The sequence below is a fragment of the Aulonocara stuartgranti genome (assembly GCF_965226115.1).
Source record: "Aulonocara stuartgranti genome assembly, chromosome: 14".
NCBI classification, from domain to species: Eukaryota; Metazoa; Chordata; class Actinopteri; order Cichliformes; family Cichlidae; genus Aulonocara; species Aulonocara stuartgranti.
This window is the reverse complement of record NC_138950.1, coordinates 510,083-526,612: the sequence shown is the minus strand read 5'-3', so window position 1 is coordinate 526,612 and position 16,530 is coordinate 510,083. Positions and strand designations below refer to the sequence as shown.

At 46.4% G+C, this 16,530-nt stretch overlaps 2 protein-coding genes across 2 annotated transcripts; one reads left to right on the top strand and one right to left on the bottom strand.

The window, feature by feature from the left end:
* The first annotated feature begins 227 nt into the window (after positions 1 to 227).
* On the top strand, positions 228 to 2,166 carry LOC309687932 (stress-associated endoplasmic reticulum protein 1). The gene is made up of 3 exons (XM_082503241.1): positions 228 to 444; positions 983 to 1,055; positions 1,680 to 2,166. The coding sequence occupies exons 1-3, from the start codon at positions 361 to 363 to the stop codon at positions 1,718 to 1,720; spliced, it is 198 nt and encodes a 65-aa protein (XP_082359367.1). The 5' UTR covers positions 228 to 360; the 3' UTR covers positions 1,721 to 2,166.
* A 2,543-nt stretch (positions 2,167 to 4,709) lies between these two features.
* On the bottom strand, positions 4,710 to 11,824 carry mmp23bb (matrix metallopeptidase 23bb). Its single transcript, XM_082503038.1, has 8 exons — positions 11,457 to 11,824; positions 9,147 to 9,259; positions 8,026 to 8,165; positions 7,255 to 7,422; positions 6,693 to 6,857; positions 6,341 to 6,451; positions 6,133 to 6,259; positions 4,710 to 5,582 (listed from the first exon to the last, which is right to left on the bottom strand). The coding sequence occupies exons 1-8, from the start codon at positions 11,505 to 11,507 to the stop codon at positions 5,390 to 5,392; spliced, it is 1,068 nt and encodes a 355-aa protein (XP_082359164.1). The 5' UTR covers positions 11,508 to 11,824; the 3' UTR covers positions 4,710 to 5,389.
* Between the last annotated feature and the right edge of the window lie 4,706 nt (positions 11,825 to 16,530).

Sequence of the window (16,530 nt, the reverse complement as noted above, 5' to 3'; positions counted from 1 at the left end):
AATAAAGGATTCAAAATAAAAGCTAACAGATATTACATCACAAGTTATTACGACACAGAAAGGATATAAACTTGATTTAAACATGATAAAAATGGAACCACGTCCTCTTGAACGGCAGACCACAACTGGCTTTAATTTTGAAAGGTCCTGCAGGAAATCATGTTTGCGCAGTAAGGCGCTTTCCATGGAGTGTGGGCGTGACCAGCACGAAAGGGGGCGGGACATCAGGTTTTTGAGTACGTCGACAAACAAGAGTCGGTCCCAGTGCGTGAAACAGCGGAGCGACGAGCGCGAGGACGAAACGACGACAAACAAACAAACAAACAAACAAACAAACAAACAAACAACAGCGACGACAAGATGGTGGCCAAACAGAGGATCCGCATGGCGAACGAGAAACACAGCAAGAACATCACGCAGAGAGGAAACGTGGCCAAGACCACGGTGAGTAAAACCGTCATCATCATCGTCAGGGCGAAGAGCGCGAGCCGAAACTGATCGATAAACGATCAGAAACCGATCGATCGCGTGAGGATCCGTCGTCAGGTCCAGTCAGGCCAACTTCAGGAGCACTTCAGCTCCCCTATAGACAGGCTGTAACAGATGTGTTTAAAAACAGGAAAGGTCAAAGATGATTGTTTTAAAGGTGAGACGCTTTAAAAGTGTCTCTACAGGAGAGTAAAGCGCAGGTATTGATCACAGGTGATCGAGTTTAGAGCCAATGTGACTCAGAAGTCTGAGAATTCCAGAGAAACGGGCTGTCCGTGAAGGCAGCGCACTTGGAGCTGGTCCCAGCAGGCCTGGGAGAAAGGTGGGGTACACCTGGACAGGTGTCAGGTCTAGTTTTAGTCACAATCAGAGTCAAACCCACAACCTTCCTGCAGCGAGGCGACCGTGATAACCGCTGCTCCACCCAATCCTCAATAAACACAGATCGGGATGAGCGTGATGGGCTGATCAATAAATTGTGTGTGTGTTTCAGAGGAGCCTGACTGATGACAAAGGTGTGGGGCCGTGGCTGCTCGCCCTCTTCATCTTCGTCGTCTGTGGATCAGGTGAGTCCTCCTCTTCTTCTTCGGTCATAAAGGTCTGCTTCACGCTGACGGCTCGTTCATTGTGTGTTATAAACGTGTCCTTTGATTTTCTGGTTTATGAAAGATTTAAATAACTGTTGACTAAAGAGCTGGAAATGGGTGGGGCCTGTCCCTGTGATGTCATGGCACGCCGTGCTGCTGTGACCTTTAATTGATGACGAGCACCTGGTGCTTCAGGTGTGTTTGATCAGGGTGATCTGAGCACGCTCAGACGTGATCACAGAGGTCGTGTCAGGTTATCTTTAATGGAAACTACTTTTAAAAAATATATTTAAAATAATATAAAATCAAAGGGAGAAAAATGCTTAAAGTTCTGAAAATGTCATAAATATTTAAATAAACTGAATATTTTAACTTTAGGGCAAAAAAATCGCATTAATACTAAAAATAAGTTTGTTTTTTGAATAAAAATGTAAACAAATCCTTTAAATAACATCAAAATGATGAAGAATCACATTTTCCACGTGAAATCGTTTTTCACATAACTCGAGTGGTGTGAATAAAATCACCAGTGATTATTTTATTCTGAACGGATTAAAGACAAACGTGAAACGCAGTAACGCTGATGCCTCGTCTGTCCCGCAGCCATCTTCCAGATCATCCAGAGCATCAGGATGGGCATGTAGAGTGATGTCATCGACGGCGGCGGGGCCACGGCGGCGGGGCCACGGAGGCGCGGCGAACGCCAGCACCATCAGAACACCGTGTTGCCGCCCCAACCCGACGAAAACATTCCTGAACTCTGACCACCGTCACCTGAGCAGACCAACCCCCTGCCCCCCTCTCAAACAAACCCCGCCCCCTGACACCAGCCTGTTATCTGTTGATTTAACCTGTCGCCACCCGCTGTCCTTCTCACAGTGTTCATGTTTCACTCTGTGCCTTTCTGTGTTTACCTGAGCTTTGGCCCCGCCCCCCTGCGGGGCCAGCTGCAGACCAAAGTGATGGTGGCGTCTGGACATGAAGGTCTTTTGAATCAGAAGGTAGTGAGGAGCTCACAGGTGAGCCTGCACCGTGTGCAGCTGCACCTGAACATTCCCGATCACTCAATAAAGTTCACTTTGAATACGGAGCGCCGTGTGTGTGTCGTGTCTAAGCCCCGCCTTTCCTCGCTCACCAAGTCAAAGCTGTCGGCACGATCGTCTCTAATCAGTCATCAGACCTGAGACGGCGACTCCGTCAGAGTCAGACGTCTGTATCTGTGAGTGTAATCAGATTACACTCACTGTGCCTTACTGTAGAGTCCCTGATTACATCACAGCGATCAGTCGGCGGTCACTGGTGGGTGTGACGGTGTCACAGTCGCAAAGACGATGAAGCTATTTGCAAACTGAAACGAGGGTGTTTACAGTGTAATCAGATTACATTTAACCTCACAGGTGGAGAGTCAGTCGCTGAGTGATGTCACAGATTTCAAATCAAAGGTACCGTTAGGATTCACGCTCTGTGACGAGGACCGGCAGCTGTTCCTCTGAAGTCTGTGATGATGTCATGAACTGACTGATCAGCTGATCAGTGTTGAAGCTGCTTCCTGGATCAAGGCCTGTGCTGACCTCTGACCTCTTACTGTGCTGTTACTGTGACCAATCAGATCTGAGCAGCTTTGGCTAAGTTGGTTCATCCTCCAGGGGGCGCTGCAGGGTTAGAGCTAGGGTAACCCTAACCCTCACTTTAGGACCAGGAGTAAAGGTCGTTGAAAGGGGAGGAGACATGCTGCTTCCAAACAGAGCGCCAGAGGGAGTGTACGCCCAGGGCGCCAAACAGGCTAGGACCGCCACTGCACCCGATGGATTAATAAAGTTTTATGTAATCTAATCTAATAACTTTGATCTCAGCCAAACCGATTTACTCACGAACAGACCTCCCTCTGGGCTTCTCTGCTTGGGCTGCTGCCCCCACGACCCGGCCCCGGATAAGCGGAGGAAAATGGATGGACGATGACATTTTTAAGTGACTTATGTATCATGTTTAACCTTTTCCAAATATGTGACGTCTTGATAAACCGAGCAGATATTTGAAGTTTACACAGAAACATTCTCGCCTGAAAATATCTTAAACATTTATTTTGTGACCCAGAAAGATTAGTAAGAGTAATATTAAAACTGAGCAGCTGCCACCATTGTTGGAAACACTATGAATGCTGGGAACGCGGGCCACGAAGGATACACCGGACCCATCCTTCAAATCTGGAGAACAGGAGGACCCGTTTGGAGGAGTCTACAAATTTGGACAGCCTTTGCTGCGTCGCTGTAATCGGCCTCAGGACGATGCAGCCTATGAATTTGGACATCGCAGGTGGCAGCAGGGAGGGAGCTGCTGCAGTGTCCCTGTTGGCCCACCAGGTGGTGCTGTGTGAGTGTGAACCATGTTTTCAGGCCTCATTGATCAGCGTAAACAAACAGCTGATCAGTCAATAATCTGCAGTCTGGACTTTTGAACATTTCAAACGTATTTTTACATAATTACATGAAAATAATAAAATGTTTCCATTTATTAAATACAATATAGAAACAACAACATGAATACACACATAAGACTGTGTGTGTGTGTGTGTGTGTGTGTGTCAAACTGGTTATGTACACTTTTGTCCTGAGCTGGTCTTCACTGTGAATACTTGTTTTTCATAGATTTTATTATAAATATTATTTTGTATCTTTTTACACTAAATGTAAATGTACACAAGTTGAGTCTGTTCATCTGGATGGTTTCAGTGGGAGAAACGTTTCATCATCATCAGGTGACGTCTTCAGTCTCAGCTGACTGCAGGTTCCAACCTTATAAACAGGACATTTGTACAATGACTGAAACCAGCAGCACTGAAGGAACAAAGGGCTGGGAGGTCACCTTCATCATAATTATGCAAATTCTCATGACCATTGATCAACAACCACTGATCAATAACCACGAGTCCCATTCACAGAGAGTTGGGGAATGGCTGCAATCACAGCAAGTAAGATGGCGACAGATGAACCCTTAGGCCCCTCCTCCATTCAGAGATGGTCTTTGCCTTTCACGTAAATGGAAGCCACTCGCATCACTTAGTAAATGTGTTTTAATTCTGTCATTTCTTGTTTTTAGTTTACTTCCTGTTTGGCTCTCGCAGCTCTTGCTGATTTGTTTGTTTATTATTGATAATTGTGTAAAAATCAAAAATATCACAAAACAAATCTTTCATTTACTTTTAAAATATTAATATTTCAGATGTTTATTTTGTTTTATTTATTAGTTGTAGTTATTTATTTTATAATATTTAACTTGAGATTGTTAAACTTTATTTGTTTTTGATTTTTAAAATGATTTTGTCGATTTGTTTGTGTCTGCAGGGTGAGCGACCCACGCTAACCCTGCAGACACTCTTTGTTCTCAGGCCTTTGTTTCCACAGACAGTGTCTCTCTCACACACACGCACACACACACACATTCATCATCCAACCCATTTCTTTAAAGTCTGACCTGTTTTCATCTGAATATTTGGAGCACCCTCCCCCTCCCTCCCCCCAAAGAGAGCATGGACGACCTGAGAGCGTCTCAAACCTGCGTTCTCTCTAACGGCCACCAGGGGGCTCCACCTCTGAGAACTCGTACCTCGTACGAGCTGCGTCCAGCAGGAGAACATTTACTAAAATGTTTCTGTTTATTTCTGTAATTTGTCAACAAAACAACAAACAAATTTCACACATTAAGGACAGAAAGAGGACACCACCAGTTTACTGGGTGAAGGACTCACACCTGTCATAGTGCCCATCACTCGCATTCAGAGCGCTGCCGTGCTGTTTGTGAGGCGGGATTAGTCTGAACTGTGAATCATGCAAAGCTGCTCTACGTCAGTCCAGCACTCAAATCGTGGCGGTGAGGACGGGCCGGCGGGGGAAACAGGAAGTGCACAAAGATGTGAAACAGCTTCCCCATGATGGAGGACAGAGGAACAGCGTCTGACAGGACACAAGTCTAAGCAAAGGTCAAAGGGCAAAGAGGGATTACATGACTGTCGTTGCTAAGTAATTAACTCAACCGCTGCAACTAAAGTGGGCGGGGTCAAACGCCACAGTTCCTACAGGCTACAGAAATATTCTCACGTAGATGAGCAGCAGGCTGCTTATCACCAAAACGCCATCCAGTCAGCTCAGTCACCACTTTACACATTGTGATGTCATTCGCAGTCATGAGGATGTGGCGCCGTGACATCACAGAGCTGCCAATGGTTCGTTGTTCTTTAATGTTTAAAGTCCCTTGAAGTCAGGAAAAAAGTCCACAGACGCCATGCTTCCTGTCAGGTCACTTCCTGTCTGTCGTCTTCAGCTGTTGGATGCCTGCTCCGGCTTCAGTCTGATAGCCCAGGAGTTTGCAGAGACGATGTCGCCGCGGCGATGGACGCGGCAGGTGTAAACGCCTTCGTTGAACTCGTTGGCGACGATGCGCAAGTCTCGGTCCTTCATGACGATGTACCCTGGAATGGATGAGAGGATCTGCTCGCCATCTTTGTACCAGCTGCAGGAAAACCACAGACACCACAGACCTTTAAGCTTTCAGCTCCGCCCACAATCATTCAAACAGCTGTACAGAAAATGACCACAAGCCCGGCTCGTTAACTGTGACTCGTCCTGGCTCCTGAAACTCTCCGAGAAAGATTTTAACCTTGACGAGCTGTGTCCATGACCAGTGACGCCGCAGCATTAGCTTCAAAACATGAACAAGGAAAGTTTGAAGCCTAATCTTGAAAGTAGAGACAGTGTCTGTCTCCCGAATCCAAACTGGAAGCTGGTTCCACAGAAGAGGGGCCTGAAAACTGAAGGCTCAGTTATTGTAAATTTTATCAGGAAATGATCAGACAGGAAACTCTGTTACATGTTCAGTTTCTATGCCACATGTTAAAACAAGATCTAGAGTGTGATTAAAGTGGTGGGTGGGTTCTTTTACATGTTGACAGAAGCCAGTTGAGTCTAATAACAGATTAAATGCCATGTTGAGGCTGTCATTCTTAGCATCTACATGTTAAAATCACCCACAATAATGATTACGCCAGCATTGATGAGCTGACCTGATTTTGGGGGGTGAGCGGGTGCTTTTGGTCCCACAGCGGAAACCCACCACCTTTCCCCGAGGAACCATCTTGATCTTCGTGTTGGCTGCCGGCGGTGTTGCTGTAGTGACCACCTCCAGAGGCTCTGCAGTGGGAACAGGATGGAGACGGGCAATGAGCGTCGTGCGGGCTTCTGTGAGGGTGTCAGAGGTCAGAGGGGCCTCACCGTAGCAGAAATCACAGCGCTGAGGACAGTTCTTCTTCATGAACGTCTTCCTTCGCTCGCAGAAGCCGAGCCGAGCCCACGGGTCGCAGACTCGCTTCTTATCCAGACAACCTGCAGAGCGACAGACGTGTCCAGTCACTTAAACACAACAAACACACGTCACATGATGCAGCGGCGTGTTTCCGCCTGTCTGCATCAGGGGATGTTTATTTCTGATCGGTCAGAGCAGTTTCCCCTCAGTCCACCTTAAATATCTCAAATGCATAAATGTGCTGTTTCCCAGCTTTGCAGCGAACAGCTGTAAACCTGACTGAAGCAGGACGAGCTCGTTTCCGGCCGCGCTGGGGTTTACCGTAGAGTCTCTGGATGCCCCACACGTCATCCTGGGCGATGTTCCTCTGTCCGGTGTAGGTGGCGTTGGGATGCATCAGAGCCTGAGGGTCTCTGGAGTGCCACAAACCCAGAGCGTGGCCGATCTCGTGTGCCGCCACCTGGACCAGGTCGTTCAGCCAGACTCCTGCAGGAGGAGATTTTTACATCCAATCATTATCATCCTCAGAGCGCCGGCTGCAGGATGGTAATGACGTGTTCTCAGAGGAGCGTCACTCCTGCTGCAGCCTCCTACAAACAGACCACGCCCACCACACTCGCACAATGATCTCTGAGGTTTCTGCTGTGCTCTTCCTGTCTGTCATGTTTCAGGAGTTTGTTTAGATTTTTATCATTTAAGAAGCATTGAGGAATAAATCCTGTCACGATACCAGCGCTGCTGTTTATAACACACACACATGTTATAAACTCAAAAAGTGAGGAACACCTAAAACAACATTTGTGCTGTTTCTTTCATCTCTCAGACTACGGTGGCCTTCTAGGAACACACTAAACACACACAGAACCATCCTACGTGCTCCAACCTTGTTTCCAGCTGAAGCGCGACTTCCCGAGGATCCAGAACTCGTGGTTGTCAAAGTGAATTTCTCCCCGTGGTGGCAGGAAGGCGTGCGCCAGCTCGCCGTTCAGCCCATCGAAACACGGGTGGAGAGGAGACCACCAGCAGTCCGTGTGGTTGAAGGTGTAGAAACCTGGAAATAGGAAACTGAAGTGGAACATCTCAGAGGACGAAAGCAGAGCTCCTCATCCTGCAGACGTGTTCGTGTCCTTTCATGAGGACGACCTACTGAACGCACTTCTTTAATTACCACCAGCAACATGTAGCTGCAGCCTTCACCAGCAGGGGGCAGAGTTTTACTCTTACCGCCGCTTCGTCCAGAACCTTCAGCTTGTCCAGCCCACTAGTAAAGGTTCGGCTGACTCACTACGCCATCTTGTGGTACAAACTGGTATAACATGAAACAACAGCCTGTCTCCATTTTAATATCAGCTGATATCTGTTCAACACAACATCGATGCCGTCTCTCCACCTTCTGTTGATACTTTGGTTGGTTTTTCTAAGGTTTGAATCACTTTGAACACAGGCAGTTACAATTACGAGGCAATTTTTTAATGATATGGACTAATCTTGTATTAAAATAAAGTACCTGTGACCTGTTTAGTGCCAGGGTTAGGGCTCTAATCCATCACTTTAAGCAGAAGTTGGCCCTTTTCAAATGAAGTCTCCCACACAGAGAGAGGTGCGTGTTAACCTGACCCTGTGGGTCCACAGCCAGTTAAACGTTCAGTCCTACCGATGGTGATGTCAGCGGTAGCGTTGCCGTCAGTAACCTCGGTGAAGGTCAGCGGAGACACGTCACTCCACTTTGTGAAGGCGATGCCGATGGCCTTCCTGGTGTCCTCCACATTCAGGGTGTTGGGGAACTTGATGATCCTGAGATGGAAGAGACAGACAGATAACTGGACTCTGATTGGTCCTCAGAGAATGATGCTCCGCCTCCTCTGAGTTCAGTTGTGTGATTGGTATAGAAATACAATGGGAGGGCAATCAGTGAGGTAGGTACTCATCAGCATGGAATCAGGAAACAAACGAGCCAATCACGATGCTGCGCCATTCGCTTTCTTCATCGTCATCTATGAACGTTTTTCAGTCGTTAACAGAAAAAACCCCAAAAAAAACTGGTTGTCAAAGAAAGGACAAAATGTTGTTCCAGTCACCCGGGCTCCGCCTGCTACTACAGGCCCTTTACCTGCATGGAAGGAGCCAGAATGAAAATAACCACCCAAATAACTGCCTGCAGGCGTTACAGCGAAGGGTCCTGAGTGTCAAGATTGTTTCTAGACTTTGACCTGAGGCTGCTGCTCCTGCTGCCGACGATGAGGAGGAGGAGGAAGGGTTGGTTCCTGCGCTGTTTATTGGTTAGACTCTCGGACACCAGAGATTATTCTCTGCCTTGTGGTTTATATTCTGCTCTTTATTTTTGACTTGTATAAATTGGAGGCCGAACACAAGGCTCTGTGTGAGGGTCACTTTCTCTGTTCAGGCTCCTGCTGGGTGACATCCTGAATCACTGTAGATATGACAGCCAGCAGGCCCTCAGTATTAGCTTGAATTTCAGGCTCCAAATGTTTACCTTCATAATTAAATATTCTACACGTAGAATGTGCTTTAATACAAGCTGTGGCAGAGGTGCAGAGGTCCAACCAATAAACGCTGAAATGCAGCAAAATAATAGAAAGACGCAGAATTAGACGATGACGACATTAAATCTTTAACTTACACATGATCTTAGAGGACGATTAGAGAAACAGAGCATTTTGAAGTTCCTGACCTTGTAAAAGCACACGTGATGACCTCAGAGCTTCACTGAATGAATTACAGGATGTTACTAAGTCTGCACAGGTGTTTCTCTACCTGTACGTGATGTTATGGTGAGTCCACTTGTGTCCTAGAGGGTTGATGGCATAGCGTTTGCTTCTTGCTGCTCGGTCCCCGAACACCTCCATTGATCTGCTGCTGTCAGACATCTGAAACACAGCAAACATGCAGAGTTAATAACCAATCAGCTTCCTTAAAATCAGTTGCAGTGCCTCTAGCGTCCAGCAGAGGCAGCACTGAGTCAGTCCTCATAGACTCCCGTTTTTAAACTTTACAGCAGAATTAAACACGTTTACAGCCAGATACACAAACTGTTTGGTCTCTGTGGATACGCGACGTCTGGACCGTGTTTGTGCTGTTGGGGCCTTTGTAATGACATCATCTGACCAATAATATGTCTGCTGTGAGGTCACTGTACTAACAGAGCGTCCACAAGGCTGAGCTCTGGGTTTAATGCGGCAAACTGGAGGATTTTGATTGTATAGTACTGAGCCCTAACTGGCCCGTGTCTGTGGATGCAGACCAGCTCATGACTCAGCCATGCTGGCTTTGCTGGCTGAGGCTGTTTTATCGAGCACGGCGAGCTCCGTCTGGAGGTTTTCTGTTATTGATGATTTGACACCACCTGTAGTTTCAGGAGGTCATAGGTCACATGAATGACTGGTTTTACCAAAGTCAGGAGCTGATGCAGCTGCAGCGTTTTGGCCTAGCAATAACTTCCTGACCTCTGTGATTTCCTGTGACTATTTCAAAATAAAAGCTCAAGTCTCAGCAGCCGTGCATGATACGCTGTTCAAACAGAAACAGAAATACTGCAGCGCTCTAATGAAACAGGAGACTCTGGAAGGCTCTGTGCACAGATGTGGACAGATGTGGCAGTAGGGTGATTCCATACAGATGTGAAACACTTCCTTCTTTGTCTCTTTCATGTGTGGCTTTGATGTGCTTTGATTCCCCCCCCCCCCCCCCCCCACGTTTCTGTCAGCCACATGTGAACTCGGCTGAACCTCCTTTGCCTCCACGTTTCACTCGCTAGAAAGTCTGCTCACACATCTGAGCGCTCAGACAGAAAGGACCCCACAGGCTCCACCCAGCGCCCCTTGCTATGTGGACACCACCTACAGGTTCTGCTTTGGCGCTGTTCATTCACACGTTTATGCTCTGCTCCCAGCAGCTGTTTGCTGTTACTGCAGGAAACTTGCAGAGTGCCATCTGGTGGACAGACTGTGCAACACCAACACTCCAAGCCTGGCTGAATGGTGTTTCTCCTGTTATCAGTGCTGACACTGACAGATCAGCTCACAGATAACATCAGCAGCCTCACGTTTGTGACACCGAACAGCAAAAGTTGAATATTTGATCTGTTTCTGATCTGGATCGACTGAACCAAAACTGTGATAACGACGGGTGAGTTCAGACTGACAGCAGACTGCAGGTGATGCTAACACCCCGGGGACCTGAGTGTGACTGAGGAAACAAACCTAAGACCTGCCTGGAGTCCGTTTCACAGGAATCGTCAGACTTACAGAGTTTGATCAGATTTCAGACAGTGTGAACGTTTCTACACTGAGTCTGAGACACGAAGCAGTAAACATTTTAATTAGCAGTGCAGGACTGTGTGAGGTCACCTCTATGCTCTGCAGGCTTTTAAAGGCTCATTCTAAATATTCAAACCAAACCAGTCAGCTATTTCATGGAAAATCATCTCAGCAAAGTCAACTTAAGATGTTTAAAGAATCATTCCAAAAGTTTTAATGAGCACAAAGAAATGGCAGAACCACAGAGACCACAAAACGTCTGCAAACGTCTTCAGAGAGCTTTGTGGAAAACAGACTCAGACCACATCACAAAGAGACGCAGCGAATAAAAAGATTACAGCGCAGACACACTCTCATCACGTTTCAATTTTGTTTCCTGACTTTAAATAGAAGAAAATCTTGTAAAACCGTTTCACAGATTTACGTTTCAGTGACTTTTCAGACCCAGAAATCAGCTCCCCACCCACTCTCACAAAAGCTGCAAACTGATGTTGGAGTCAGTTGCTGTCTGACCTTCAGGGTCCCTCAGCTGAGAGCCAATCACGTGACTCCAATCACGTGTTTTTTTTAGTTTGATGTGTGAAAGAGTAAAAAACGCTCAGATTCATCTTCAGTTTATCGTCAGAGAGAAAGAAAAGCGCAAAATCATCTGAACTCAGAAACTTCATCATTTCTAAGTCTGAGCGAATAAGAGCCGGCTCCAGCGCCAGGGTGAAGAGGAGGAGGGTTATGACCTGTGTCTGACCTCGGGCTGACTGCGCGCTCTTTGTTCTCTACCAGTTTGTCTGAAGTCGGTCCCGACACTGACCTTCATCATCACCATCATCATCATCATCATCATCAGCTGAACGGGGTCCATGGCGAGTCTCGGACCGCGTGCCCGTCAATATATCAGTCAAACAATCGATCGGTGAGCGCGTGCGTCATCCCACGGAGTTTCCAGGCGCGCAGATTTACGCACGCACACTCCGCGGAGCTAAAAGTCGCGCAAGCTCCACTTCAGGCAGAAAATCAAAAAGCGGGAAAGATCCGAACCCCGGAGACCCGACCCGCTCCGTGCGCGTGCTCAGCGTGGTCCGGGACCCGTGGGAGGAACGCGCTCCGCTGGGGAACAAACTGAGTGAAGTTCCCGGAGTGTCCGCTCGCTGCTGCAGCGGGGCTGGTCCGGAGGGGCGGGGTCAGGTGAGGAGAACAGTTTAACCCTTTCCCACCGGAACCACAGTTCTGTTTAAGCACTGAGCTCACTCAGCAGATAAACAAACCAGACCCGCTCCCGGTGTTTCCCTCTGGGGCCTCAAGGGCTCCAGACTGCAGGTTGGGCCACCCTGAGGTGTTTTCCCAGCAGCAGCGGTCCAGATGTGCAGCAGTTGTTTCGTCTCTGCTAAGAACATCTGTCCAAACACTCAACAGCTTCCTGTGAGGGAGACACGAAAACAGCAAAAACCAAAAATCGTTTACAAACTGAGAAATACTAACAAAACAGACCTGTAGACCTAAAAATACACACATCAAAAACTCCTTACAAATACTGCACTACTAGTACTACACACACACACACAAAGGTCCTGCGATTGAACAGGTTGAACTCGCTGCAGGTTTCTATCCGTTTATGACTTTACAGAAATAATTAAGAGAAAAAACATGATGTGGGAGGATTCAGAAGAGAAACCTGCGATAAAACTCAACAACGTGTGGAGTTCCCCAAGGCTCCGTCATCGGTCCTCTGATGCTGATGGTCTGGCTTTATTGATCTGCTTCATGCCATCTTTTGATGGGCCTTACATGTTTAGACTTTCAGTTTGGGGTTGAGGAGCATCCACAGTTAGCTGCTTATTCACACAGCAGCGATGGAAACATCCAGTCACGTTCTCTGTTGAGACTTGTGCTCTGAATGTGGTTGTGACCTTTTTTACACACCCACAGTCATTAATATTAAAGTATTGATTAATGTGGCTGAAGCAACAGAAAGACAAAGCCCTGCTGATGGATTAATTCTGGATGTCTTATTGCCTAAATTAATCTGGGAGGGGTGAATTAATCACTCCTTGCAGCCCCCTCAATACCCCCCCCCCCCCCCCCCCCCCGGCCCGGCTTGCATTGTTGTCTTGTTTATCTCTCCGCCCACACTTGGCGTCTCTGTCCAGCTCGCGGTCACCTTCACTCTGACAAAGTGCCTGCAGAGGCATCTTTAGAGGAGCTCATCATATGGTGCATGTTAAGCAGCTCATTAACACTGCATTGTGAGCTGAATGAGGTTTGAATGTTGGCAGCTGAGCGGCCTGGCAGATTCCCATCATGCACTACAACACTGCTGTGACCTCACACCGACTCACTCTGTGCTGGCAGGGTGAGAATCGATCGATACGTTGACAGAAACCTGAAACCAAAATTCATCCGAGAGGCAGTTTGTTAGAAAGTCAGTGATCTCCTGAGGAAAGTGAAGGTCAAACTGAGAGAAGAGCCGTGATTACGCTTTGGTCCCTGAATGTCTCATCATCACTCTTTCTTCACCCTGACGTTAGTCTGCAGGACTTGTATTTTCCACATTTCTCGAAGAGCTGCAAACACACCGTGCTCTCCGGCCAGGAGACGGTTCTGCAGCAGGTACTGCTGATACTGAAACTGCTGACATCACACGCAGTGCCATCCAACCTGTCTTTGTCTTTATTGTCACTATAAATACATGAAATATAATGAGATCAATGAGATCCTTTTGACAACAGTCATTCACATCATTGCACCTGTAACTCTAATGTGACACCATCACATGTGACGGTGGCAGAACGAGGTGGACGCACCTGAGCGGCATAAACGATCACGCTGTTCCTGCATTGAAAGGGTGAACGAGGTTTTTGGGAAGTGTTCAGCTGTGTGTGTGTGTGTGTGTGTGTGTGTGTGTGTGTGCGTGCGTGTGTGTGTGTGTGTGTGTGTGCGTGTGTGTGTGTGTGTGTGTGTGTGTGCGCTCGCGCGCGCGCATCGTGACAGCCACAGAGTAATAACAGAATCCTGAAAAGTATTGAAATGTGTTCGCCTCCGCCGTGTGTTTATCAAAGTGGACAGAACAAAAGAGACCTGACTTCAGAGCATGGAGAGATCACTGCCCACTGAACATCATGGATCCTCTGTGGAGGTCGTCAAGAGCTCCAGATTCCTCGGTGTCCACCTGGTCCCTCAACACCAGCTCCATAACTAAGCTCTGCTTCCTGAGGAAGCTGGGAAAGCCCATCTCCCTCCATCCATTCTCACCACCATCTACAGAGAGACTATCGAGAGCATCCTGAGCAGCTGCATCACTGTCTGGATGGTAACGGCACCGTATCGGATCACAATGCTCTACAACTGTTAGTGAGAGCAGCTGAGAGGATCATTGGAGCCATCACAGAGGCCTGTCACACCTGCTGAATCGGCAAAGCCACCAGCATCGTGGAGGACCCCACACACACTCTGCTATCACTTCCAGCATAAATGAAGACAGGAAACTAAACAGCAGTGATGTTTGTAGGGTTACTGAAGTTGGGCTAGCTGCTATATAATGATGTGCTACGTGATCGCTAGTGACACAGCTATGTTAGCATAATATAAACAGTGAAGCTGGAGGACGAACACTAACACTTTTCCACTTATAAAAGTTAACGTGAAGGTTCCTGATGGTTAGAGACAAATGCAATCGCATGGCAGGATGCTGTAAACGGACCAAACTTCAGTCAGGAGAACAACTGAGATAATCCATCCACAATACAAGGTTAGTCATTCATATACTGCAACAACGTGGTCAAAGGAGCTTGCAAAGAAAAGCGTCTGGACTTCTTTAAGTTACTTGAAGACGTTTCACCTCTCATCCGAGAAGCTTCTTCAGTTCTAAGGTCAAATGGTGGAGAGTCCCAGATTTAAACCCAGTGGGAGTAACCCCCCAAAGAGGGACAAAAGGACCCCCTGACCCTAGAACTGAAGAAGCTTCTTCAGACAATCCGATTACTTTTTTCAAGTAACGAGTAAAGTAAGGGATTACTATTTCAAAAAAGGTAATTAGATTACCGTTACTTTCCCGTAGGAACGCTGCGTTACTGCGTTACTAAAACCGTGATTTTTTGCGAGAATGTCTCATGACAGTGACGTAAGCGAGTACAACGTTCGTGACAACAGCTGTGTGCAGATCAACAGTGGATCATATATCGAGTGCAGAGAGAGTATGAGCGTGCAGCGTTTAAAGCGTGGAAGTACTGACCTTACTTTGAGTTTGACTCCATAAAAAGTGACAAAAACATTAGTGTCCGCTGTGCGTGGGAAGAAAACTTCTTTTTACAGCGAAAAAACCCCTAAACTTCCAACAAGCACCGAGTAGCTACGATGGGAATATAAAATTCACAGAGAAACTCGCGGATCCTTCCACTGACGGCTGCAGCACACCTGCACCAGGGTAAACCTCCGCCTACCCCACTCCTGCTAAACAGGTGAAAATAGAGCAACAGGACCGCTGAGTCTTTGACTTTATTTATTTTCTGCTGTGTTTTACTTGCATCTATTTGAAAGACTGAGTGTAAACACACAAAATATTTTATTTTATGAGCTGGAATGTGCAGAAAATAGGTTTAAATGTTAAACTAATTTCTTCCAGTCAGAGAATGTTGCATATAATTAAATGTTTGCTTGATGCATAAAGTTAAAAGATTAAAACTAATAAAACAAGTTTAAAAAGAGACTTTTCCATTTGATTACATTTTATATGATGGATTATGCAGAAAAAGTAGAATTGGGATTGAAGCGATTGAAGATCTATCGTAAGGGTCCATAATCCCAGTCCACGAGGGCCGGTGTCCCTGCAGGTTTTAGTGTCCTCGAACCAATACAGCTGGTTTAAATTGATAAATTAGCTCCTCAACATGTCCTGTAGTTCTCCAGAGGCCTGGTAATGAACTAATCATGTGATTCAGGTGTGTTGACCCAGGGTGAGATCTAACACCTGCAGGGACACCGGCCCTTGTGGACTGGGATTGGGGACCCCTGATCTATCGCGTCATTACCTATTGAGGGTGTAAAGTAACTAAGTAACTAATTACTTTCAAAAATAAGTAATCAGTAAAGTATTACTTTTGGGGGGGAAGTAATCAGTAATTAGTTACTGATTACTTTTTTCAAGTAACTTGACCAACACTGGTCGTCAGCATACAGGTGATAGGAAATATGATTGTTAAAAAAAAGAGAACTGAACCAAAGACAGATCCCTGAGGGCCCCACAAAGCAGAACAGCAAAACACCTCTCAGAAAAATGTGACATGAACCATTTTAAATCATCAGCAGAGGAACTCTTCTCCATTGTTTATGGGAATGTCCTAAAATCCAGGAATTTTGGAAAGATGTCATCAAATGTCTGACTGAAGTGTTTAAGGTAAAAATTCCTTTAAATGGTAAACTCTGTGTACTTGGAATATACCCAAGGGGATTTAAGCAACTGGAAAAACAAACTAAATTACTGGACTATGGACTACTTCAAGCCAGAAGAGCCATTGCACTAAGAGGATGCTCCCTCCATGGGACTCTGGAAGAAGGAAATTGCAGGCTCTAGGCCTGGAAAGACTAACATATATTGCAAAAACTGGGACTTTGTGAATATGTGGAAGCCATATATGGACATTTCAGGGAGTGGAGGTGAAGGATGTTTATGAGAAAGAAGGAAAAGAAGAAGGGAAGGAGGGGAAAATCTTGTTTATCCTTATCTGTAATTCCTTGTATTTTTGTATTACTGTGAGAACTATGCTCATTCTACATTTGAATATGATGTAGGCAGGTTTGATGTATGGATGGGTGTGTGAATGTGAGGTTGTTCAAATATTTGTTTGTATTGTACAACAGAAAATTTCAATAAAAATATGTAGAAAAAAATG